Here is a 26,358-nt window from a genome sequence, read left to right as displayed (position 1 = left end):
TTATTAGATCAATCTAATTTTTGTTAAATTGTTCTATTTACTTTAGTCTGACATTCTCTAATATAAATTGATTTCAAATAAACGAATATAATATATACGATTGGCATTATAAATTGGAGTCGATTGTTCGAAGTATGTAAGCCGCGATATAAGGAGTGAAAGAAGAAGTAAGAAGAATTTAAAGATAGTCATATCATATTCGGTAAAGCGAGATGAGTGAAGGATGGGGATGGGTGTGGGGGGGGGGGGAAGAAAAGGACATAGGGATCGCTATCAACAACATCGTCTTTACAGCTATTATTCCAGGGGTGGGGGGATCTTCTCAAATGCTCCTCGAAATTTATTTCAAACGAGCTATCTCATAAACATTACAATCCCCACCCTAATCCCATAGGTGTACAATAGTTGGATATTGTAATGATCAACGTTACAAGTTTAGGGAAAAGATTATTAGAGTGAAATTTAATCTGTTAGATCTGGTTTTCTGTTAATAGTAGAGGCGTTGTCGCCGTTTTCTCTGCTTAATTGGGACCAATTTAATAGTCCTCGTACCATAGAAAATCGACGTTGGCTAATATTTAATTCAATTAACGATCACCATGTCACTATCTTTAATTGCTATCGACAATGAATTATTACATTAATTTAATGAGATATCGCTTAGCATTATCGATAATTATTTATCTCATCAGAAATAATTAATTATAGTGTTATAACCTCTTTTATATATATATATATATATATATATATATATATATATATATATATATAAATATATATATGTATCTATTGCATACGGTATAAGGTCAGGAACAGTCTGGATATCCGGTCATTTACGAGAGCTCGTCACGCGAACGAATTTAATAATCACGATGGCCGGTAGAAAATTTTAAAAGAGTCACTCCCGAGTAGTAGTAGTAGTAGTAATAGTAGTAGTAGTAGTAGTAGTAGTAGTAGTAGTAGTAGTAGTAGTAGTAGTAGTAGTCTGCCGTGCAGATGACGTAGAAGAGGAAAAAAAGAGTATTCCTCTTTCTCTCGAGAAGAATATTACGAGAAACGCTCTTATAATCTGTCGTGTTCTCTCTCTCTCTCTCTCTCTCTCTCTTTCTTTCTTTCTCTCGGGGCTCAAGACATGCACGAATAAACACGTATACACACGAACATAGAGATAACTTACAAAGCGGTACAGGATCTTCATTCGCTTCCGGTATAATAGTTTCTGGTGGAAGAAGACACGTATATAGAAGCAGAGCGTTCATGCTCCGCGAGGCAGCTACTCCTCTCGTCTTTTTCAGATGTCCACTGAAAGCTGGTGCGTTGCTTAGGCACTTAGGGTTTTTGCCGGTCGATCGAGCGACACGGTCCACGTGCCACGTGTTCGTGGTAATGTCAGAATTGCTCTTTACCAAACGAGTGGCGCAGCCACCGCACGTTTAACTACCATTACGTATCATCAGAAAAAGCTCTTGGCTGTTTAAAACACTCCAACGATATTTTCTCTTTTCAATCTTCTATCTTAATGCGATTTAGATTAAATCTATCTTGCGTGTATGTACACATATGCATATATTCATATATATATATATATATGTGTGTGTGTGTATACATATAAATATATGTAACTACATAAAAGTGTCACGATATATCGCATTATAATTATTCTAGTTAATTCATCGATCGTATATGTTAGTACACAGTAACATATAATTACTGCTATTTAACATTTATCTGATTATTCAAACTTACAAATTTTATTACTTTAGATTAAAGTTTTATTCGATATTATTCTTCCGAGGAACGATAATTTAAATGGCTGAATTATAAATATATTTATTCTTTTTAGAGACTCATTTAGAATGTTATTTGATAGGAAAAAAACAGTAAGAGAGAGAGAGAGAGAGAGAGAAAGAGATAAATAGATAGATAAATCGATAGACAGATAGACAGATAGATAGATAGATAGATAGATAGATAATTATTCTTTCTATCGAAAAATATTAATCGAACAAAAACATTTTTCGTTTTTATCCTTCATTTACATCAATTATTGCTTTTAATAAGGCAACTTTCTCTTAATAAAAGGAACAAAGAAACTACAAATAATCAATTTGATACTTTTAACTACCTTTGTAAGTATGATTACATTCGATAATATATATTCCTATTACCAAATGGCTGTACGGTTTTCAATGTTAAAAGTTATTATCTATCTTACGTAATACGCTCAGTCTTTATAATAATTACATCGTCCATTCGAGAAAAGGCATATTATTTCTTGTATCTCTTATATCTCTATATTATACATATATATATATATATATATATATATAGAAATGTTACATATATATAGAAATAAATGTTCCTTTCCAAAACGAATAAGTTTCTTTATTAATGGCAATAACTACGTATATACGTAAGTAAAGTAAGTACTTAAAGTAAGGTGTTGTATTTTTGGTATGTAATTGTTCGTATCCAATAAGAAGATCAGTGGTGTTGTGTAGTTCGTTTTCGTATTGTTTTGCTAATTCGATGACGTTCGATCGTTTCATCCTCGTCACACTTTTGTTTTTAAATGTCTATAATAACGGCATTACTTTCAAAGCGTTACTACGTCGCTAAGAATAACAAAAAAACTGACGAATAATGACAATCAAAGGAAAATACGTACTGTTTTCAAAAGTTTAATTCATTATTATTAAATTTTTATCCTAAAAATGAAATGATATTTCTCCTGAACGAATAAATGATTAATATAAGTCATATTTCATGAAAAAACGATATAATTAACTTAATACATACATATGTTCCGTATTGTTCTAACTTTGCTCAAAGATTTAATAACTGCAAGTCATTAATTATGTGCATCTTTATCGCAATTTTATTTGTGATTCTTATAGCATATGTCAAAAAAAAAAAAAAAAAAAAAAAAAAAAAAAAAAAAAAAAAAAAAAGGAAAAAAGAACAGTATAATAGAGGAAAAGACAGTGCGAATTGTGTTGTATTATTTATAAATATTTATAAAAAATCAAATTTTTAAGAACCTAATAGGACTATGTTCATTAAACCTTCTGGAAATATCTAATATATAAGACAAATTAATCGCTTTCCTCGCTTTGACGTAAAACTAATGATTATCAATTTTTGACCCATTAAAAATTTATTATCGAGCAATAGATCGAAAAATACTGGTTTTAAACTGCTAAACATTTTCTGACTTATACTTATTGCGTACAGTAACACAATCGCACAGTTTAACCATTAAATTTTCATGCTTCGTCAAGTAAATATATTACTCGAACTGAAAATTTCGTCGAAATAATATAAATTGTCAATTTTAAAAAAAGAAACAAGAAATAGATTATTTCGAAAATGAATATGACGTATATTTTTCTAAATCCATTGGACAAAGAGATATATATTATTAATTTTCACGTTAAAAATTTAACATTGCATTTCAAATCTTAAAATTGATTTTCTGTAATACTAAAGATTCTGATTTATACTCTTTTTCTTTGTTCACCTTATATATAACATGAAACTTCTATAACTTTATTATCTGTGATAACTTATCGTTTTATATTATTTAATTATTATTATACTTTACAACAAATATATTTAAGTAATGAGTACATTTATATTGTTATACTATACTAAATATAATCTATACTTAATAAATTATTAATTTTCAAGATATAAAATAACTATGATACCTTCGTGACGATAAAAATAAAATAGATATACGAGTGTGCAACTTCAATATTACATGACGTTACAGAAAGAAAGAGAAAGAGAAAGAGTTAACAGTTGTTTGATAGTATCAGCATGATTTTGAGTACGTAATGACATTAAAAACTATAAAATGTTTTTTCTTAACTATAAGAAAACAAACTTTTTTAAACGATACAGAATAGATGATAGTTACCTTTTAAGTTTCAATACATCTACGTATCTAGAAAAAAATATATTTTTACATGTTTTTTAATTTTAAACGAAAACGTTAGCCTTATCTACTTTTTGATTGTTTATTTCCTTGTGTATTCGTTTCTTTTTTTCTTTTTCTCTTTTTTCTTTCATTTTCTTTTTTCCTATCGTTTTAATAAAAATCTTCTCATAGTCACCGTCCTTCGACAAGAACGCTAACGAAACAAGTCGACTTTTCATCGAAACAATGATTTATTACCGGTTGGTCGTTCGCCTGTAGACGATAATTACGATTAAAGAGATACACCGACGTGTACGCGAGAGTAGAGGTTGTTAATTCACACCAGCAAAGGAGATCATCATTTGAACGTGTAGACTGTAAAAGAATGACTTTCGGTGAATCCAGTTCGCCTCTTGTCACCAACGATGATCGATCAGCCTGGAGGATCTCTACTCCGTTCGCTACATAGCAGACCTAATTTCTTTCTATCTCGAAGAAGAAGAAAAAGAAAGAGAATGAGAACGATGCACGATGTCTCGTCAGTACTCGAGCGAAATGACCGTAAACGAACGAACGAATGAACGAACGAGCGAACGACGACGAGCCGTCGCTCAGTTTTTTACTGCAAGTTTTGAGAAGAGAAGAAAGGTGGAAGAGAACGATGAAAAGAAAGAAAAGAAGAAAAACCTTGGGTAGAAGCCTCGAAGAACAACGAGCAGTTTCAAATAAGAAAATAAAAAATATAAAGTATAAAAAATAAAAAATAAAAAAAATGAAAAAAAAATAAAAAACAAAGTAGGAGTCTCGTTAGGTTAAGGCTATTACAAAAGATAAAGAGAACAAATAATAATGGGTTCCTTTGTGAATTATTTTACAAGATGCAATAGATTCATCGTAAAATTCTCCTTCCTAAAAGAAACTATTTCGAAGATAATTCAATTGATATCTCGAAAGGTTAAGACAGTTCATCATTTTTCACTCGAACCGTGTGTAATTTCAGCGATAAGTATGATAGACAAAATATGAACTACAATACTCTCACAATGTCGTGCATTATCATATCAGTTTATAAGCTTGAATTACTTACACCACTCTTGCATATAACATAATGATTAGATTAGTTTTGGTTAGAATAGATAGTGCTAGTAGGCTGTGAAATCATGCTTTTTATTATCTCACATTTATATCCTTCTTTAATGGTAGGTATATCTATCGTAGTAATTCGTGATAAATACGATGCAACACAGGTACGCATTTATTTTACTATAATAAATATATATAGGATAATAAATATAATTGATATGAAAATCAGTGAATACTTATATATAAAATATTATAATATTTTATATAATATAAGTATAAATGTATTTCTTGTTCTACTTCTTCTTCTTCTTCTTCTTCTTCTTCTTCTTTTTCTTTTTGTCATTATTCTTATTATTATATTATTTATTATATTATATATTGTTGTTATATATCATTATTATAGTAATAATAATAATACAATATAAAGAGAACTATTTCTACAAGAAAAAGCATGAAAGAATATAGTACTGAGTTTTACTTCATAGATAATGTGAAAACAAACTAATGTTTTAATTTCTATTAAAATAATATATAATGTATAAGTATATATTCGCCAATTATTATTTTATAATTATTATTTTATAAATAATCGACAAAATTTTAATTTTAATCATAAATGTACATACTTAATATTAGCCCATAGAATTCTACAATATCCAATCTTGAAAGTGGAAGTATTATTAGCAATGTAAAGTGTTAGTAGTTTAATGTTCAATCAGAATTAGATTAAAGAAATTTTGAAAGTACATTAAAATATGTAGCCATTCACCCGGTAGTACTTGCATCAGATCCAGATTAGGACGGTAGATAGCAAGTAATACCGATTTACGTCTCACCACGTGGAGGTTGGTGCATCTGGAGACTCATAAGCTAATAATGACTCTACTATAAAATCCGCGTTCCCGTTTTAATCTAATCAAATTTTCAAGCAAATAAGACGAAGTCATAGACCTTTAATCGCGTCTACGAATACCTACGTGAGTGTTTGTATAACGATGACTATAACTCTAAAATCCACGTTCCTCAGGTGATATGAGATAAACGAAAATTCTGGCTCTCAACTATTTGGAGGAAGTTCAATCTCCGTTTACGAATAATAGGATCATCGCAACATTAGAGTACGAAAATCGAGTTCGATTTTTCTCTACTGAAAGAAGAAGACCCGTTCAAGGCCCTATTCCAAGGACCCACATCTAAGAGTCCCACCCCAAGGTTCTTTACTCGATGATCCTTCATTCGATGATCTAGCCTGAAAAGATGAGGGAAAAGAGAAGATAGAAAAAAATATTGAGAGAAAAGATTTAGTAGGAAAGAGAAGAATGTTAGAGCAAAGCAAAAGAGGTCGAGAAAGAAAAAGAAAATTTATAGGGAAGAAGATTTGTCCAGTGATGATTTTAGTCTGGAATAGAAAAATATTGAAAATGCACAGAACATTCGTGCACATGAAAACGATAGAATTCAGTATGAGAAGTGGACATATTGAATATCGCTTCACTCAAATAAAACCAGAGTACCAAAATCGAGCTCGATTTTTCTTTACTGAAAGAAGGAGACCCGCCCAAGGCCCCTCCCAAGGGCCTACATTTAAGGACTCCTCCTAAGAGTCCCACCACATGGTTCTTCCCTCGGTGGTCTTTCTCTCGATGATGTAGTCTGAAAAGAAGAGGAGAATGAGGAGACAGAAAAGAATAGCGAGAGAAGAAATTTAGTAGGGAACAGAAGAAGGTTAGTTAGAAAAAGACGAAAGAAAGAGATGAAAGAGGAAGAAAATTGGTAGAGAAGGTTAGTAGACAAAGAGAAGAAAATGAAGAGAAGAAGAGAATAAAAAAAATTAAATAAAATAAAACCGGAACGCTCATGTGTGCGAGAAGGATGGAACTCAAAAGGAGAGGTGGACATTTCAAACATCGTTCCACGAAGCAAAATCAGAGTAAAAATTGAATAAAGTTGAGTTCGATATATCCTACTGAAAGAATGAGATCCGCCTAAGATCCCCATTTATGGGTATCATCCAACACTTATAAATAATAATTAATAAAAGTAGATAAAATTAAATAGGAAAAATGACGAGCTTAAGTGGGATAGAAAAATGTTCTGTGCGTTTCTTTAAGAAATTATTTAAAAAATTCTATTATAGTATATCCAATCATCCATTTTTATCTATTAAAGTATGATTAGCAAGGTAAAAATGTAAGGATTTTTGATGTTTAGTTGGAATCATAAGATTTTGATATATCGCAAGTATCACACTTATTCAGGTCTCACCACTTGGAGGTTGTTGTATCTGAAGACTCATTTATGGCCTTTTTTAGAAAAAGCTAAATTGATGTGTATTCAACGATCCATTTTAAATCGATAGTATATGTATTAATCGATAATATATGATATACAATGTATATGATCTTTATAATGTATATATATATTACTTATGAAAGATAAAAGTATGAATTTAGTTTAACTTTAAAAAATAGAAAAAGTGAAATATGTATGAAATTCGAATTTAATAATAAAAATGCAAAATATCAAATAATCTTAATCGTTTAAGCGAGCAAAGTGGGATCTCGACACACTTCCTTGTGTGGTCGTTTCAGCTTCCTGTGCACATTGGTTCAATGCACTTTCAGTGGTCTCCACAATTGTCATATGTTATATATTTCGTAGCTATGATTTTAATATAGAATTCGATATTATTAAAATAATATTATAAATTTAATTGAACTTTAGAAAAGAGAAAAAGTGCAATATTTATCGCTCGACTTTAACGTAAAATTTGATTTTATTAAAATAAAATTATTAATTTAATTGAACTTTAGGAAAGAAAATAATGTAAAATTTATGTCTCGATTTTAATAATAAAAATTCATAAAATATGAAATAATTCTATTTGCGTGTACGCGTGGAAATGTGGAACCGGAGATGGAATATTACATCGTCTAAGTTTTTCAAATCTACACTCTTACACCCATCATCATAAAAGTATTGTAAATGACAATGTGGTAAAATTAAACCATGAGTAAGAGTCTTTCTGGAAAGTTTCTAGTGAATTTTCGAAAATAACTTAATAGCTTATAGTTGCCCTCTTGAGTCACAATTTATGGGGCCCTTTATAGCATATAGCCTCTTCTTTGTTTCGTGCCCTAACTTAATCGATTATCGCTCAAAATGTGTAACAATAGAATTTCATTCCAAATTCTAAGATATGGAATGAAATCCTAACACAATTCTAACATATCTTCAGAGTATAAATTTAAATCTTTTTGAATAGAAACTGATCATTATTTTTTCAAGAAATAACTTTCCGCAAAGAGAAATTAGAATTAGTATTATTAATTGCTAAAAATCCTAAGCTAAAAATTAATCAACTTATTATCTAGTCCTATGGATTATGACTCTACAAATTTCTTTGTTTTTTTAGCAATAATGATTCTATTTGTCTTTTCTCTTTCAAAAGCAATGACTCCATTGAGATTTTTCTTTTATCAATTCAAATTGATTAAATATTTAATTAATAGTTATTTAAAAATATAAAGCAAACTCTTGGATGTTTTTTTCTACGAGCTAGTATTTTAATTATTAATTGAAAATCATGCACAATTTCGCTTGTAATCCAGAGACTATCAATTGCGAATATTTTCATCTTCATTATTTATTAAAACTCTTTAATACCGATTATTTATTATTTTAGCGAAGAAAAAAAAATATTTAAAAATCCATTGAAATGCGTGTTTCGAGCAATAGTGCAATAATTTCAATTAATGTATTATTGTTTAAATATTAGTTTATTATACTTCATGAAGAAGATTACATATCGTTTTAATTATTATAAATTAATCGGAATCAAATTGAAAATAATTAAAAACGCATATGGAACAAGAAGATCTTATTCAGATCTAATAAATAAAAATAAGAAACGAGTAAATCTTCGAAGAAATTTACTCGTGATCACTCGATGCTCTTTTTATTAATTAATTGCAATTAATCATTCGTACCGATTTGGACTTTTCGTTCTCGATCAGATAATTGAATGATCGAAGGGACTTAAAAATTTACTTACTATTTAAAAAATTCTGCAATGGTTCCTAAACACTTGTCCGCGATTTAGATCGAAATTGAGGATAAATGATACGTAATTGGTTGAAAATAAGAAAAGTAGACATCGAAGTTGGATGAGATCCTCTTCAGTGATGTACAGATTCTAATTCATGATAGTTATTTATTAACTGACGCTCACTGAATTTACTTCGCGAAAATCTATTGTTTTTTTTTTTTTTTTTTATAAATATACTCTGTGCGACTATTAAAAGAGCAAAACACTTTACGAACAAACAGTGACTTTAACGACGGCATTGCACGCAGTCGATAAAACAACACTAGCTGTTTAAATCGCGAAACGCGAATGAACAAACACTGTTTCCACTTCGCAATATTTTTATTTTAACGATAGAAATACACTCGATTACATCATTGCTTTGCGCGCAATTGCAATGATATTCTAAAGCAGAAAAATAAAAACAAAAGTATTAATATCACTGTTATGACAAGTAACTGTATAAATTATTAAAGAAATATGTAATATGAAAATATAGTTGATACTCGAAGCCAAAGACATCCTGAGAGAGCTTTGATGTTTATTCGTCGGAGTACAAAATAAAACTGATCTGAATAATCTTGAAGGTTAGTCAAAGATTTGTTTTTGTTGACATTGCACGTAATCAACGATCGTCAGTTCAAAATTTAAATCAAAGAGATAATGGATTAAAATTATCTTATGTTAAACACGTGTTTCGAGTCGTATAACGTATAACCGAATTTACTATTGTTTAAATATTAGTTTGTTTAACTTCGCGTACTTTTACATTGTTTAAATAAATGTAAAATTATTAAAGATATTCATTTTTTAGTTGTCACGTTTAAAAAGGGAGAGCTTACGATGTTTATTCGACGGAATGCAAAAGAAAATTGTTTTGATAATTAATTAAAGTTTATTTTTGTTTAAGTAAACAAATTAATATCCGCGCACATTCAAATTTTAACTCTATTCTGATCATTAAATTTAATTCTATTTTATATTAAATACGTGTTTCGAGCAATGGTATATTTAAATTAATGTGTTATTGTTTAAATATTATTACATTTAGTAAGATATTAAATTGAAATTATTTTATATTTAACGCGTGTTACGAGTTCTTCAACATTAAACCGAATATACGATTGCTAAAATATTAGTTTATAATACTTTGTGCAAATTAAACATTGTTTAAATAATTATGAAAATTATTCCTAAGACTCATTATTTTCTTATTTTTGCCATAAATTCATTCAATCGAAAGTTTATTAAAATTACTTAATAAGTTACCATGGCCTCTTCGTATGAGTATAGCGAAACGCCTTTCCTAGCGTTTGAAATTGATTAGAAAATCTAAGCATTGGTTTACGTATGCCAAACAAGGAAGTAATTGGCTATTTCATGGAAACAAACCATACACTACTCTAGCATTTTTATAAAAATCATTAATGAGGGTAGGTGATTTTTTTCTTTCGTCACGAAGTTTACAGGGTCGTTACTACACGAAATATTTTTCTTTTTTTTCTTTTATTTTATTTTATTTTTTTTTTTTTTTTTCACGAAAAATATCGAAAACATTATGATGAACAATGTCTGATTCTAAAGATGAAGATTTGAGCGAGGACATGGCTTTCTCGAATTTTTTTTATAAAGCTTTATTCCTATGCACGAACTATTATCGAAAGAACATTATTTTTCGAGACGATTTGTTTATCAAAGAAAACAAATCTTCTTCAATATTTCGAAAAAGCCACGTCCTTGCTCGAAACTTCATCCTCAAAATGAAATCTTGTTCATCAAAATCGTTCAAGAATTATACCTGTATCGATTGTTGACGTAAACAATTATAAAATCGGAGGGTGACGAGTAGCCATAAAAAAAATCTTGTTTAAATATAAAACTTGTTTAAACGTAGATGAAAAGATGAAATCCATTCTTTTTATATCGTTTTTTCATTCTCTTGTTTTTTTTTTTTTTTTTCTTTTTTTTTTTTTTATTTAGAAATTGTAGGCGTGTATATCGTTGAAGGTACGATGTCAGATGATATCAGGTGAGATACTTACCTGGAATAACTTAATGCTGGCTGACGTAAATATTATTGAGTAAGAATCACGAAAATGACGTTTTAATACGTTCTAAATGAGTCAGATCGAGCAAAAATATCTTTCTTCTCGGTAAGCCGTATTACCGGTTCTTTTTTTTCTTTTTTAACATTCAAAGAAGGTAACAAGAACGAGAGAAAGAGAGAGAGAGAGAGAGTAAGAGCGAGAGCGAGAGAGAGAGAGAGAGAGAGAGAGAGAGAACGATTTTTATTTTACTCGAGAGATCGGTGTACCAAGTGAAGAGAAAATTATCTTCAATGGTATTCTAATCTATATCTATTATCTCTGTTCGAGTCAAAATCAAGTCGAAATATCTACGTGGACGAAGATAACGCATGCAAAGTCGTTAATCAGCGATAATTACCCGATGATGAATACATACATACATACATAGATACATAAGGTCGTAACGCTTATGCGATAATCTAGCCTTCGGCTATATATTGAAGAAGAAAATGTCGGGGGTGGCCTTGGAGAGCTAGTTCTCGATATACAGATGCAATAGTCATATTAGTCTCCAATGGAATTAATTTTGAATAACTCGTTCAAATGGATTCGTTCGTACTTCTATAATAAACTGTTAAATCTATTACCATGTTACACACTATAAATCTTATTACGTTCTCTCTAACTAACATAACATGGATAAATAAGATAATAATCATTTTTATTTCCTCGTTAAACTACAAGATTGACAACGGATAAATATAAGTATGTATATCTAACGAATATTCTATTATACGCGTTAACGATACTCTATTATTATATTAACAACAGATAAATATATCTAATGAAAGGAAGAAAAAATTTTTCCTCGAGAGAGAGAGAGAGAGAGAGAGAGAGAGAGAGAGAGAGAGAGAGAGATTTGAAATTTCTATAAAAGATTTCGTTCGATTTAAATTAAATACGAACGATTATTTCGATACTCGAAATGAAAGAAGAAAAAGAAGAAAAAGAAGAAGAAGAAGAAGAAGAAGAGGAAGAACGTGGTATCTCGTAATTGTTCACTTCCGTGCATACACTCGGAAATAATCGCTTTCTCTCTAAGGACATCTGGACATAATCAATGCGTTTACTCGTTCGTTGGATAAGAAAAGGAATAGTGGAAAAGAGTGAGATAAACGTAGGGAGTGTACTATACTCGGACGAAGAAGTCGCCGGGGACACTCCTCTATTTCAAGTTCGGGATCGTTTGAATTACGATGCTCTCTCTCTCTCTCTCTTTCTCTCTTTCTCTCTGTGTGTGTGTGTGTGTATATATTTCTCTTGCTGCGTGCTACGGAGTCTTTTCTGTGAGTGGCGTGGCGTGCGAACGGCGACCCTCCTATAAATCTTCATTTAGCGGCCGTGCGCTCTCCGAGGGAGTCGTCGTCGTCGTCGTCGTCGTCGTCGTCGTCGTCGTCGCGACCGAGTCAGATCTTAGAAGAGCTTTCGAAGCTTTGGAATTTCATGGAGACCACGTACTTACTTACTTACTTATTTACTTATTTTCTTACTTACGTACTTACTTACTATCGGTTAATAAATTAGAATAAACAAGACGATGGAAAGAATGATAATTTTCGTATTGAATTTTATCGATAGATCAAATCAAGCTATCAAATAAAATAGAGTTTACGAAACTCTGGAATATTATATTATGTACTTATTTACTAAGCTATAATTTGTAAAAAAGAAGTAAATGAGTACTCACTCACTCACTCACTTACTTACTTACTTACTTATACTTACCATCTATCCGTAATTTAAAGTAAAAAAAAAAAACGACGGAGAATACTTTTCGTTTCGAATTATATCATAGATCAAATCGGGCTATTAAATGAAATAGGCCTTTCGAAGTTGTGGAATTTCAGGGCTACGTACTTACTTACTAAGCTACAACCTATATTATTATTCTAAACAGTCAGTAAATAAGTACTCACTCACTCACTTACTTACTTACTTACTTACTTACTTATTTGCTACCTATCAATAAAGTACAGTAAAGAAAAAGACGGAAAGAACACTTTTCGTGTTGAATTTCATCGATTAGATCGAATCTCATTTAATCGAAATATACTCTTTCAATATCGTATAGATTATATAATATTAAAACGATTAATTATAGTAAAACGAAATAGTTCTCATCGAGAACAAGTATGAATACGAATTTGATGATTTTTACCAAATTAAAATTCGGTTAACCGCAGAATATTAGTAAATCGAAAAATGAAATTATCGTTTTATTGCGAGCTTCCCCGAAATGTCGTGCATCGATAAGTTTTCGTCAACCGCAGACAGGATGCATGAAAGAATTCACTTACTTACCTCGCCTTTCTCCTCGACCACCTTGTGTATCCTTCTTTCACATCTCCTTCCCTTCCCTCCCCTCCTCTCTCTCTGTTTCTCTCTCTCTCTCTCTCTCTCTCTCTCTCTCTCTCTGTCTCGTCTCTTTCGTAGTTCAAACGTATCTTCGATTTTCTTTTGCTCAACTTTTTTATCCCAGACGGAAATCAATTTCGTTCTCTCTTCCTACTAATCTTCGCGTTTCTATTTTCTCTTTGATCCTTTATTCTTAAACGAACGAACCTTGCTCTCGATGAGAAGAAACGAGATAGAAATAGATACATAGATGGAAAGAGAAAGAGAGACAGAGAGAGAGAGAGAGAGAGAGAGAGAAAGAAAGAGAAAGAGAAAGAAAGAGAGACAGAAGCTACAGGTAATACCTACTATAGTCGTTTCTCCATCTCCTTCTATCCTTTTCGATGAAGCTTCGGTCAAGTTACCGGTGCATCACCGGCAGCTAACCTCTCCTCTGCGGATTAATTCGAGATCCCGGTTATATGCTCGTACAGGCGGCGGGTGTGGTTGTGCGAATCGCCGTGAGTACGCAGTCTTCGGGGTCACCCTATCGGGACCTCTATCGTCCAAATATTTACGATCACCATCCGCACTCGACTTTATGACCGCCGACTTTCATTCGCGACACGCCGTAAACAGTCCCATGGCTTTTTCCACGTACACACACACACACACACACACACACAGAAAGAGAGAGAGAGAGAGAGAGAGAGAGAGAGAGAGAGAGAGAGAGAGAGATGCGCGCACGCTGGCACAGGAGTACACACTTTCGTTTCGTTTCACTCTTTCTCTTTTTTTTTCTTTCTTTCCTTTTTTTTTTTCTTTTTCCTTAAAATTTCGTTCTTATTTTTTATGATTATTATGATTATTATTGGAACGTTACGATATTAGAATATCGTATTTATTTAATAAAAACGTTTGACTTTACAAAAAAATTTGTCGTCCGATCATCTTTTTTAATGTTCTTAATATTATTCCTTGAGAAACAATTCACGGGAAATCGTGATACGTTACGTGATCCTCCGGATGACGTAATATTTGGAAATATTCAATTATATACATACATAAATATTATAGCTTATCGAGAGAATATATATATATATGTATATGTATATATATAATAACGTTCTATGTTCGTTCATTATTTTTGTCGATCGTTTATGTTTCGTAACGCGACGATATAAAGTCATTTGAAGAAAAAGGTAGAAAAATAAATATTTGAAATAACGTGACGAGAAACGTTTAACGAGGAATCGACTTGAAACAACGACATACAATGTATGTATGTATATGTGTATATATATATATATATATACTTTACGTATAGCTCAAATCACGTCGGACTCTTTTATCCGAAATATTTTGTTCTTATCTTTTTGAAGGTAATACTCTTTGGAAGATTATGCGCCGTAACGCGGGGATGCGCGAATATGCTCGTAATAAAAAGTAAGGTTTATCGTACGACTTTATTCGATCGTGGATCGTCTCTTCTACCATCGTTCCCTCTTACTACGATCATTTTTCATTCTTTAACGAGCACTTAAATACCTTCGAACAGTGTAGAGATACAAACGTACGATATGGATAAAATGACAAAACACCGATCGAACGTCGATCATCGCATACTCGGAATCTTGGAAAGCGGATAAATAATTCTTCATGAATAAAATATCCCGCTCGTTAGAACTCGATGAGGTCTGTTAAGAGAGAAAGAACCTCTCACAATCGTTCGACGGATGATGATATAGAGAGAGAGAGAGAGAGAGAGAGAGAGAGAGAGAGAGAGAGAGAGAGAGAGAGAGAGAGAGAGAGAGAAAGAGAGAGAGGAGAAGAGAGAGAAACATCGCTAGTGTTTGGTCCCCTTTGGTCTTTCTATTTTTCTCGCGATCGTACGATCGATCGAACGCTTATCGAAAGGCACACAGTTGTAAGAGTATAAACGGGGCGCTTGTCTTACCTTCTATCCAAGGTCGAATCAGGAAAGGAAAGTCAGCCTCGGCAGGTGGTACGTGCTCTGAAATTGACACCGTAATCTCTTTCTCTCACGAGCCATGCGTGTCAAAGAACAAAGCTGATTTTTTTAATTGTTCGATCATTCGCGATAATTCGAATTTTATTAACAAATTTTTTTTTTATAATCTATGTAGACCTTTTTTTAAAAGCTATTTACTTACTTACTTATTTACTTGAAATATCTTATTTTTCTGAGTCAGATTTGAATTATTTGTCAACCAGAGTAAAACATCGAAAGGGATCTTATAGCTTCATGAACGTATGTAAGCATATATATATATATATATATATATATATATATATATACACACATATGCTATCATATAGATACACGCTTGGTTAGAGCTTATACGCAGGTGTTCCCTGGAGCTGGATCGCGCATAAACCGGATGTAATAAATCGAACACGGTGAAAACGTTGAAGCACAACGCTCGCCTATCACCGCCCGATGACACGCTCTGAAAAACGTAAAGTTGTGTTAAGTACGAAACGCCGATGATCCTTACCGAAAATATATCGTAGATTGTATATGGACGATAATCGACGACTTTCTTCTTATCGATTTCTCGACTTCGATTACTTCTGGAAAAGTGGAAACTTCATCTTAAATTATATTTTGTTTTGCCTTTCGATTTATATTTATCGTATCAACGAAAATAATCAAGACTCGACGAAGCATAACGTCAAAGGACGTACTCACTTTGCTTGCTTGCTTGCTTGCATGCTTGCTAACGTCGTCCAATTTCTACGCATGTGTTCTTTTGGGTTATTCGACGATAGGAGAAAACAAAAAAAAAAAGAAAAAAAAAAGAAAAAAAAAAAGAAAAGAGAGATAAGACGACAGCGTGACACGAATGATCGTGATATATATTTTTGTATCTCATATAACAGCCAGTTGTGGACGAGAAACTCGCGCGTGATCTCAAACAATTCAAATCACCGATCTTATATACGAGAACACGCGGAAACGTGATTGCTTGCATATTGCTACACGGAATTTAATTGATACGTGATCGGTAGTCCGTTGCGGATTCCTATCTTTATTTGTTCTTTTTTAATATTTTTTTTTGTTCCTTTTTTATTTCTTTCTCCTCTTTTTTCTTTTTTTCTCTTTTTTTCCTTTTTTTTTCTCCTTTTTTCTTTTTTTTTTTCCCCCTTCCTTCCTTTCGTTACCGTACCGTACAATCACTGCATAACAGTTCCTTCCAGATTCCTGAGCGCCATCAGCCGGATCACGAGCACTCTTTTCGTTAACGACTTTTGTAATAATCGCTAATAAATTCCAACTCGAGATTGTTTTACGACTTTACAAGGACGTCGCGGTTACAACTTTTTTTTTTACTTTTTTTTTTTTTACTTTTTTTCTCCGTTTCTTTTCCTGTTTCTTTTTTTTTTTCTTTTCTTTTTTTTTTTTTTTGTAGAAAATGTCTACGTTTCTTTGTTTAAAATTTGTTTCTTATTTTTACAAAAAAAAAAAAAAAAAAAAAAAAAAAAAAAAAAAAAAAAAAAAAAAAAGGAAGAAGAAGAAGAAGAAAGAAAAACCTTTGAAATTTGTGCATCTCGTAAAAATAAGACATCCACAAGAGATAGTCCTTAACTTGAAAAATTTAACGTTTTAAAACTTATTCATTTCGTAAATGGCGAATTTTGTTCCTTTTCATTCTCCCTTTTCCTTCCTCCCTCCCACTCACTCACTCACTCAGTCACTCTTTTACTCACTCCCACTTCTCTGTCTCTCTTTCTTCTTAGTTCTTGTCCCTTCCGCCGATCGAAAGAACGGCCAGGCGGCAGCGCACAAGCCGGTAAATCGCAGCCGGATATCCTCGGTGACTTTAGTCGGCTCTGTAAGGTGATAACGATACGGTACATTAACGGCTGCGTGAATTTCCCATTAGTCATCGGTGGTGGACGCTGTAATTTCTAGCACGCGCTGCTTTTATATACGTAGTTACGTACTTACGTACTATATACCAATACACACGTTTACAAACATATCTCTAGGTAAAGACCAAAGGAAAATAATCCTTCTTTTTCACTTTTTACTTATTCCCTTCCCACCCCACCCCCTCCCCATTACTACCACTATCACCAACATCACTAACACCACCAACATCACCACCTTCTTTCTTCTTAGAAATCAGCCGGTAGTTACAACGGAATGTTTAAATCGTTTCTCGTTCGACATCGTCGTTGTCGTCGTTGTAGTCGTCGTAGTTGTTGGGCTACCGAACGTGTCCTATTAATATCGCGTTACCCACCAACACTTGGAAAGGCAACAGTCAAGGGAACGAATGTTTCTCGCGGAGAGAGCGGGTTAATGCACGCTTTTAATGCCGCGCCGGCGGTACGCTGAAATATGAAGACAGCTGGTCCAATGGCGTCTTCGCGAGATCTCCCGACTCTACGTGAAACGTCTATCGTGTATGCATATATGTATGTATGTATATATGTATGTATGTATGTATTTATGTGTGCGTATTTATATGTATAACGCGAGCCAGGTAAGTACGTCGAATAATAAATTAATCGAGCGGTCCGCTCGACGGCCGATCGACGATCGACCTGTGCCTTCTTACATTATTAATACTCTTCATCGAGAAACCCGAGCGATTATGTTATAGAGAAAAAAAAAAAAGAAAAAAAGAGAGAGAGAGAGAGAAAGAAAGAAAGAAAGAAAGAAAGAAAGAGAGAGAAAGAGAAAGATAAAGGAAGTTATGACGTACGATCTCGCGCTAGGAACGACACGATTCATTAGGAAGACAATAGTTTTCTATAGGTATGATCGATGCTGCCTCATGAAACTCGAAGATAATGACGATGAATAAGAAGAAACTGGAATATATCTATGTTCTAACTTCGATTTCCTTTATATTATCGATCAATCTCAAAATAGGACGACCATGGAGGGAATCTACGTCGATACATTGATTTCTCGCGTTCTTCGAAGGGCCAGAACGAAAGAAGAAACGATAGCGTAAACTCCAGATCGATCGTCGTCGTTCGTCGTCGTCGTCGTCGTCGTCGTCGTCGTCGTCGTCGTCGTCGTCGTCGTCGTCGTCGTCGTTGTTGTCGTACGTTGCAAAAAATGTTCGGAGGGATCAGTCCTTCCAGATTCTCAAAGCGGTATCCCTTTTCGTATGCGAAAAGGTGGAACTCTCTCTCTCTCTCTCTCTCTCTCTCTCTCTCTCTTTCTTTCTTTCTCTCTTTCTCCTTCTCTTTCTCTGTCTTTCTACTCTGTCTCTACCGACGACGCAAAGATGTATATATTGCTCCCCTTTCGTTGCAACATCCGCGACTCGTCGGCGTATCGTATCGCATCGGATCTTTCCCTATATGGAAATCCAGTATAAAAAGTCGTTGGCAGGACCTACAGGTCCCTGTGGTTAGCGACTGCGACGAACGACCACGACACCAACGTGGTCACGACGATCCTCGAGGACGACGAAGACGATGTTAACCGAACTCGAACCGACGTCGTCTCATTATCCTACCGATCTTGATGTTCCCCTCAGTATTCTTGCCGAAAATATCGATGCCGAGTTTTTCGTTATGTTCCCTTTTTGATATAAATTCTCACAAAGATATTACAAATGAGACTAGTTGATCGAAACTATTTCTCTAATATACATATCTATTTACATTTATACACTTAATTATAACAGGATATACTTTTCATCGAATAAATATGTACATATCTATGTATTAAGTATAATATCGAAACTATATTCTCGTGAACTTACTCAGATTCTTTATTATTCGTTATATATATATATATATATATATATATACCATCGAAAGTTTATTATCAATTATTACACAATCAACAAGGTAAAAAATATCGTTTAAATTTATAATTATTCAATAGTTTTTATACAATAATGTATCAACTATAATTTCGTATTCGCGGTTATTATCTTTTTTCTCGATATTTCTTTTTCTTTTTTTTTTTTTTCTCTTCGAATATATAAAAATGTATTTATAGATCGTTTCTACTTTTCTAAACGCTTTATACGTGTATAAAAATTTTTAATAAAAATGTTTCTTTTTGCTACGAATAAATGTACATATATAATCATCGTGTTACACGTTTTAAACGATTTGATGTATTAACAAGTGCAAATTACAACTAGAGGAATTAATTATTGACTGATACAAATGATCGTGTCGATCGTAACGTTATAAAGAAAAACGATCTGTTTTTGGTAAGAAGAGTAAAAATATTTGTAAAGATATGTGTCAACTTATTTTCCGCATGAATTTCTTATATAAATTTAGAATTATACGTTTACTTCTTACAATTGTCTGATTCAAACTACATGATAAGGTGACGAAAGTAAACAATACGTAAGTAAATAGTACGTGAACTAGAACTTAAAAAAAAAAAAACAATAATATAAACAGATTGCTTTTTATGGCAAAATACGTATTTTTGAAGCGTCAATATACTTTCCACGGCGACTATAGGTATATATATGGAAAAAAAAAAAAAAAAAAAAAAAAAAAAAGAAACAGAACATATACTGTAGAAGTAGCGTCGTTGTAAACATTCCCGAGAATATCTTCGTCGTTTATATCAAATAGAATATCATTTGTGTATTAATTTCTCATCGGTAGAGACGTACATACATATGTATGCGTATAACATAAGAAAAATTTTTTAAAACGTTTTGTTTCGATTCGTCTTGTGATTCGTGATTCGTCTTGTTCGATTTTAATTTCTATTGTGAGTTAAAAAAGTTTTACAAAAAAGACGAAAGAGAAAGAGAGAAAGAGAGAGAGAGAGAGAGAGAGAGAGAGAGGGAGAAAGGGAACAAAGAAAAAAAAGAAAAAATTCAACGTTAGAACGATATCATATAATTGTGAAAGATCCTGCGGACTGTAGCACTATCATCTTTACTACATGGAGAAAGAGCAAAAGACTAACATCTGCCTCAAGAGTTCGAGGTCGAGTGGCCGGAACAGGATCACGGGAATTCAAGATGCTTAAAGCGTTTCAACGACTCATCATCACAAATTCTTAGAGCCCACGGTGAGGTAAAATAAAAAATTAAAAAAAAAATCGAGAATTCTTGGTTTTGCTAAAGCGGAGATATATGTACCGCGAGTTTGATATTTCTTAAAGCATAATCGTTTCTCTTATTTATGATGACCATTAGATTTTTCTCATTATATGACGAAGAATAGAACAGAATAAATTTTGTGTGGAGTTCGACGTTTTTCCTCGAGAGAGAGAGAAAGAGAGAGAGAGAGAGAGAGAGAGAGAGAGAGAGAGAGAGAGAGTGTGTGTGTGTGTATGAGTGAGCATGAAAAGAGGAGGGAGGAGCAAGAAAGAAAAAGTAAAGAGTAAGTTTTTCTTTCTTTTATTTTTAAATAAAAACATAAAGACGGCATTCTCGAGGTCTTCCTAAACAATTATACGATCGGGCTTACGGCGCGAATTCACGGCACGGGGAATTCTCGTGCGTTATGCGCCTTTAAACTTTATTTCGGTCTGGCGCGCGCGCGATAAACGAGGCAGTAAAGTAATCGACGGCGAGAATTTGAAAGGATCATCCGAGATACGGGGTCGCATTTCCTGGAGTATCCTTATTTTTTATGTCTTTACAAGGCTATGTCGTAAAAGTGCCCAATGTTCTCGCATGCATGAGATATATACACATACACGTACACAAAGAGAGAGAGAGAGAGAGAGAGAGAGAGAGAGAGAGAGAGAGAAAAGGAAGCGTTTATTAGCATTTCGCAATTTGGTCATAAGGATTATAAAAGGCCGATGAAATTTTACGAGATCGTTGCTTGACGCGAAAGGATTAACTTTACAAGATCAAGAACCCCGAAGTAACCATTTTCGGTGATTAACATTTAAGCGCATGGCTATCTATTTTTCTCTTTTTTTTTTTTTTTTTTTCGTAATTTATAAAGAGATAAAGAAAGAAGAATGGACTTACTGCATAATAAACGTTATTATCGTCTTCTGCACTTTTAACACTTTTAACTAACGAAAGAAAGAAAGAAAGAAAAAGAAAAAAGAAAGAAGAAAGAAGAAAGAAGAAAGAAGAAAGAAAGAAAGAAAGAAAGAAAAAAATAGTAAATCGATTTTGAAAAAGCCTTAACAAAAGTGAGGAGCTCTTGGAAGTAGAGAGAAGACATTTTTCACAGAATTGATTCGGGGGCTGATAACTGTCGTCGCGTTTCTGAGAGAGACAGAGAGATAGAAGAAGAAGAGAGAAGAGGCAGAGAGAGAGAGAGAGAGAGAGAGAAAGAGAGAGAAAGAGACAGAGAGAAAGAGACAGAGAGAGAGAGAGAAAGCCAGAAAGGGAGCGGTCTCTGGTAGGCGTTTCCGTTAGACCGTAACGATATCGTCAGGTTGCATAAGTGGACCTCCGGTTATGACAGATTACGAGCGCATAAATAATGACCGCGTGCGATTTTCGTGGCGTGTACACGAACACACGGTCGGACACCTATATACATATGTGTACCGACATCACTCTCGAAGCTCGTTGCGGTAGGTATCGAGAGGAGTGATCTACGGCAAGGATCCGTAGATCGATGACTGACCGAGCCTGGCGAACGGCTGCCGGCCCGGGGGTCATAGGGTGACCTCAGTTGGAGAACTTGATCGATGACTCTGACGATGACCTCGTCGATGTTGCTCGACTCTCTTTCTCTACCTAAGCATTCTTTCGTTCCAACTATTTTTCCTCTTAGCCGCTCGATATCTTTCGTGAATACGACGAAATAAAACTCCGTCTTATAAAATCCAATGGTTTCGATCTTTGATCGGATTTTTATACAGATATTCATGACGATCAAAGTTAACAACGACTACCTCGTAAAGTTTAAGATCGAAAAGGGAGACAAAGGAAATCTAGAAAGTTAACAGGCTTAGTTGGTTTTGTCGGTAAAATGGAAATTCTAGAATTGGTTACTAAACCTCTGGTAGACATCGATTTCGTTCGCTCCCACGGTAGCACCTGAAACCAATTAGATAGTCTTCGACGATCGAATATCGACGCATTCCATATCCGCAGGTGAAAAAAATCAAGTCTCTATCTCTCTCTCTCTCTCTCTCTCTCTCTCTCTCTCTCTCTCTCTCTCCTTCTATCTCTCTCTCTCTCTCTTTCTCTATCTATCTATCTATCTTTCTTTCCATTCATCGACAAAGGTTTCGCGCCTTTCCTCAGTTGCAGCTGGCTTGGATCGACCGATAGAAATCCACGAAAGCTCGCCGGTACCTTTGGCAAAGGCGGCGATCATCTCGTGGCAAAAGGGAAGCAATCGCGATTCCTCGCGAGTACGGTGTCGGTGTCGTCCAATAAAACTGCCCCGTAACGTGTATACCGTATAGCTGTTAGCCCTAAGGCTCACCCTTTCTTGTGGAAGCTCTCGTGGCAGTAACCGGCAACAACTTAGACGAGGAGACGAGGAGTATGTAAAAGTATATACATACATACGTGTACACGAGGTGCATCCGTAAGGATGCTTACCTGTAAACGACTATTTTGCATACAGTAACGTGGCTGCATTCAGAACGTAGCAGCCGCCACCGCCTCCTTTTGCCTACCCGTCGGCTTACTTTCGATTTTCTTTGCGAATACGCGAGGATAGCCGAGAGTACGCCATGTGCATACCGATTCAACGCTGCACCTACCGTCACCTTGTTGCCGTTGCCGTTGCAACTTTTGCTGTTGTTGCTGTTCGCGACGATGCGTACGCGCTGACAATGCCTTATAGCTCTAATGGAACCACGTCGTTGTCGTCTCTGTGGGAATGACGTTCGAACGCTGCCGTTCTGGCTTCTATTCCTTCTGGCAACCAATGTCCGAGGGGGGGAGAAGGAAGAGGAGAATGAAGAGGAGGACAAGCGTTGAATTATTTCGCGTGCGTTTTATTGACGTGCTAAAGCAAATACTTACCTCCCACTATTTGAAAATTCGATGACACTAGAAGATAAAAACGAAGATATTTAGAGAAATACATTAATAAATTGTGAATAATTTAATATAATTATTGTGTTTTTATCATGTTTCGAAAATTGAGAAAGTTTTCAAATGAAAAGATTAAAGAAGAGAAAGGTTGAGTGGAGGGAATTCTGTCGTCGACCGATATTATCGTATTTACTTTGTCCGAATAAAAAGGTAAAAAAAAAAGAAAGAAAGAGAGAGAAATAACGAGTGAAAGAGATGGAGAGAAAGAGAGTGAAAGAAAGGAGCGAGAATTACACCTTGGCACGCAAGAAAGGTAGAAAGGGGTTCGGCGTGTGCGCACGCACGTAAGCAATGTGCCTGCTATCCGAGCAAAAACGAGACAGAATCTTCTCTAGCATCGCTTGGTTGCCCTCTTTTCCTTCTTCTCTTTTCCGCGTCCACTCTAGAATCTGAACACGGTCACCCAAGTCGTCGAATAACTCTATTCGTTGCACTTAGCACGCTCGTGTTCGCTATCGTCGCTAACTTTCCTAATATCGAAGTGGATAATTAATTACAAGCGCCGAGTTAGAGTTAGAGTTAGAATTAGATTTACACAGAGAGAGAGAGAGAGAGAGAGAGAGAGAGAGAGAGAGAGAGATAAAGAGAGAAAGCAACGCTCGAGCTAATCGCAACGCATCTTCCGACATTCACGAGCTCGTTTTTATATCGCGATCATCGGTGCGTGGGCGTGCTACCGCCGACTATTAATTCGCCTTATTTCGTGAAATCACGATCGTTCTACTAAAACGATTTCTTTAGCAAGCTAGTAGAGGTCATTATCGTGTCTGTTAATTAATATTTCTTCTTGAGGGAATGGTAGTCAGAATGCTTTCTAGATTCTTCGTGTATTCATACATACATACATACATACATACATACATACATACATACATACATACATACATACATATTTACTATTAATCTTATTAAATAAAAGAATAGACCAGAACCTGGTAGTTATCTGTTGTAACCTTATTTTCATTTTCTCTTTCTCAGAAGATGAGATTAAAGAAGAGTTTTGAGAAAGAGAGAGAGAGAGAGAAAGAGAAAGAAAGAAAGAAAGAAATAAAAACAAAAGATCGTTGGATCTTTCGCGGTTCAATGCACGTAACTAGATTTTGCGATCGATCCCGATCTTCCGGGTGTCCTTTTCTACTTTCGAACGAACTCGAATGAACGCGGACTCCTGTATCGCGTAATTTTAGCTCGGGACAGATCAGGTGTTACGTTGCCTCGGGAGCACATTAATCATTCAACGTGCACCAACGATACAAACCACGTTGGAAGATGGAGAGAAAGAAGAAGAGGCAAAATGTGTTGGTGTTGGAGGAGGAAAAGGAAAAAGAAGAAGAGGAGAAGAAGAAGGAGGAAAAGGAGGTCCGCGAGACTGCTGGTATATTCTACGTACGCCTATCTAGTGATCTATCGTGGCTGTTTCAAGCAGCAGTTCACATACCATAGTCGAGAGAAAGAGAAAGAAAGGAAAAAAAAAGAAAGAGAGAGAGAGAGAGAGAGAGAGCACGTTGCACAGCCCGCTTGCATATTGGGACGTAATTACGAAGGCTCACCTATACCCTCCCTCTTTCTTCGTTTCTCTTTTCTACGCCTAGAGAAGTCGCTTAGCATCGGTTAGAACGTGCCACGCCACCTGTGCCTTTAAAACGCAACGGGGGTCTTATAAGGAAAACGACGCTGATCTCCGATGCCACGCGAACTCGTGCTGTTGCATTTTGCACGAAGAGAATCCGCGCGAAAACAGCGCGTCCTGTAGACCTTTTCTTTTTTTCCCTCTTTCTCTTCTTCACTGTTATATTTTCTTTTCTTTTCTTTTCTTTTCTTTTCTTTTCTGTTTTTCTTTTCTCTTTTATGTTTTTTTCTTTTCTTTACTCCAACAAAGATATGCTTCAGATTTTTGTTAATATTCGTGCCGAGGTTATTGCATTGAAAAAAAAGTATTCCTATCTTACGAATGAATTTAGTTAGAGAAAAATTATTTACATTTTTCTTTTTCTTTTACGTTGAAACGCAATTAATTGCCATAGAATATATATATATATATATTCTATTTTTTTTTTTCACGGTTAATTGAATAAGAGCATCAAGAAGGCATCATCGTTTCTATTTCTTGGTATTGCACTACGACCGGACGAGTTCATCGTACCGACCGCAACCCTGAACTTCACGGCAGTGCGTTAAAGTGATATAGGACCAAGAAGCCAGTCGACGTCCATGTGCTTTTGTATATGTTTGTGCGTGAGTAAGTACGTGTTTGCGTGTATATGCGTGTAAGGGCGCGCACGCGCGCGCTCTGCGGCCACTGGCATTAAATTCGCTAACGAACGTTACGTGGTTTATAATCGCTTAGCTGGCCGAACCGTAACGATTACACGAAGAATTATAGTCGTCCACTGTCGCGGAGAATTCTACGCGTTTTCATCAGGGACCGTCTTCTCTCTTTTAACTCGAAAAGATTAACAGTCCGATCCCTTTAGACTCGGAACGCCTTCTCGACGCCTTCGGAGCCGCTCCTTCGATGATAATCGCGATATCGTTAACGATGAAAATAAATAATAAAATAAATCACGTGGCTTCTGTTATACCTTTTTCGTTTTTTTCTTTCCTTCTCGAAAAAAAAAAAGAAAAAAATACGATCGAAAAACATTTTCGTTCTTTCTTTTTTCTCTCTTTTTTCTTTCTTTTTCTTTTTTTTTTTTTTTTTTTTTTTTTTTTTTTTTATCCTTTTATAACCCAATTTTATTTCGCTCCCTAAAAATAAAAAGACTTCTATAATGCGAAACTCGCAATATAACTACATCGTACCATAATCGCAAGCATAACTGATACTTAGCAAGCATTAACCTT

At 34.4% G+C, this 26,358-nt stretch overlaps 1 protein-coding gene across 3 annotated transcripts in view; it reads left to right on the top strand.

Annotated features, from left to right (window-relative positions):
* The window catches only part of LOC124952369 (mediator of RNA polymerase II transcription subunit 25-like), a 168,364-nt gene that overhangs the window by 12,917 nt on the left and 129,089 nt on the right, over positions 1–26,358 (top strand). Inside the window, exon 1 of one of the 3 annotated variants that reach the window (XM_047502131.1) lies at positions 17,358–17,959. The exons of the other annotated variants lie outside the window; for them this stretch is intronic. Within the exon in view, the coding sequence (XP_047358087.1) occupies positions 17,950–17,959 (10 nt within the window). The 5' untranslated portion in view covers positions 17,358–17,949. Of the gene's footprint in view, positions 1–17,357; positions 17,960–26,358 lie in introns of those variants that run through there. 3 annotated transcript variants of the gene reach the window in all.

This window comes from Vespa velutina, chromosome 10 (genome assembly GCF_912470025.1).
Source record: "Vespa velutina chromosome 10, iVesVel2.1, whole genome shotgun sequence".
Taxonomy (NCBI): domain Eukaryota; kingdom Metazoa; phylum Arthropoda; class Insecta; order Hymenoptera; family Vespidae; genus Vespa; species Vespa velutina.
The sequence above is the reverse complement of the archived record's forward strand: the minus strand, read 5'-3'. Positions and strand labels throughout refer to the sequence as shown.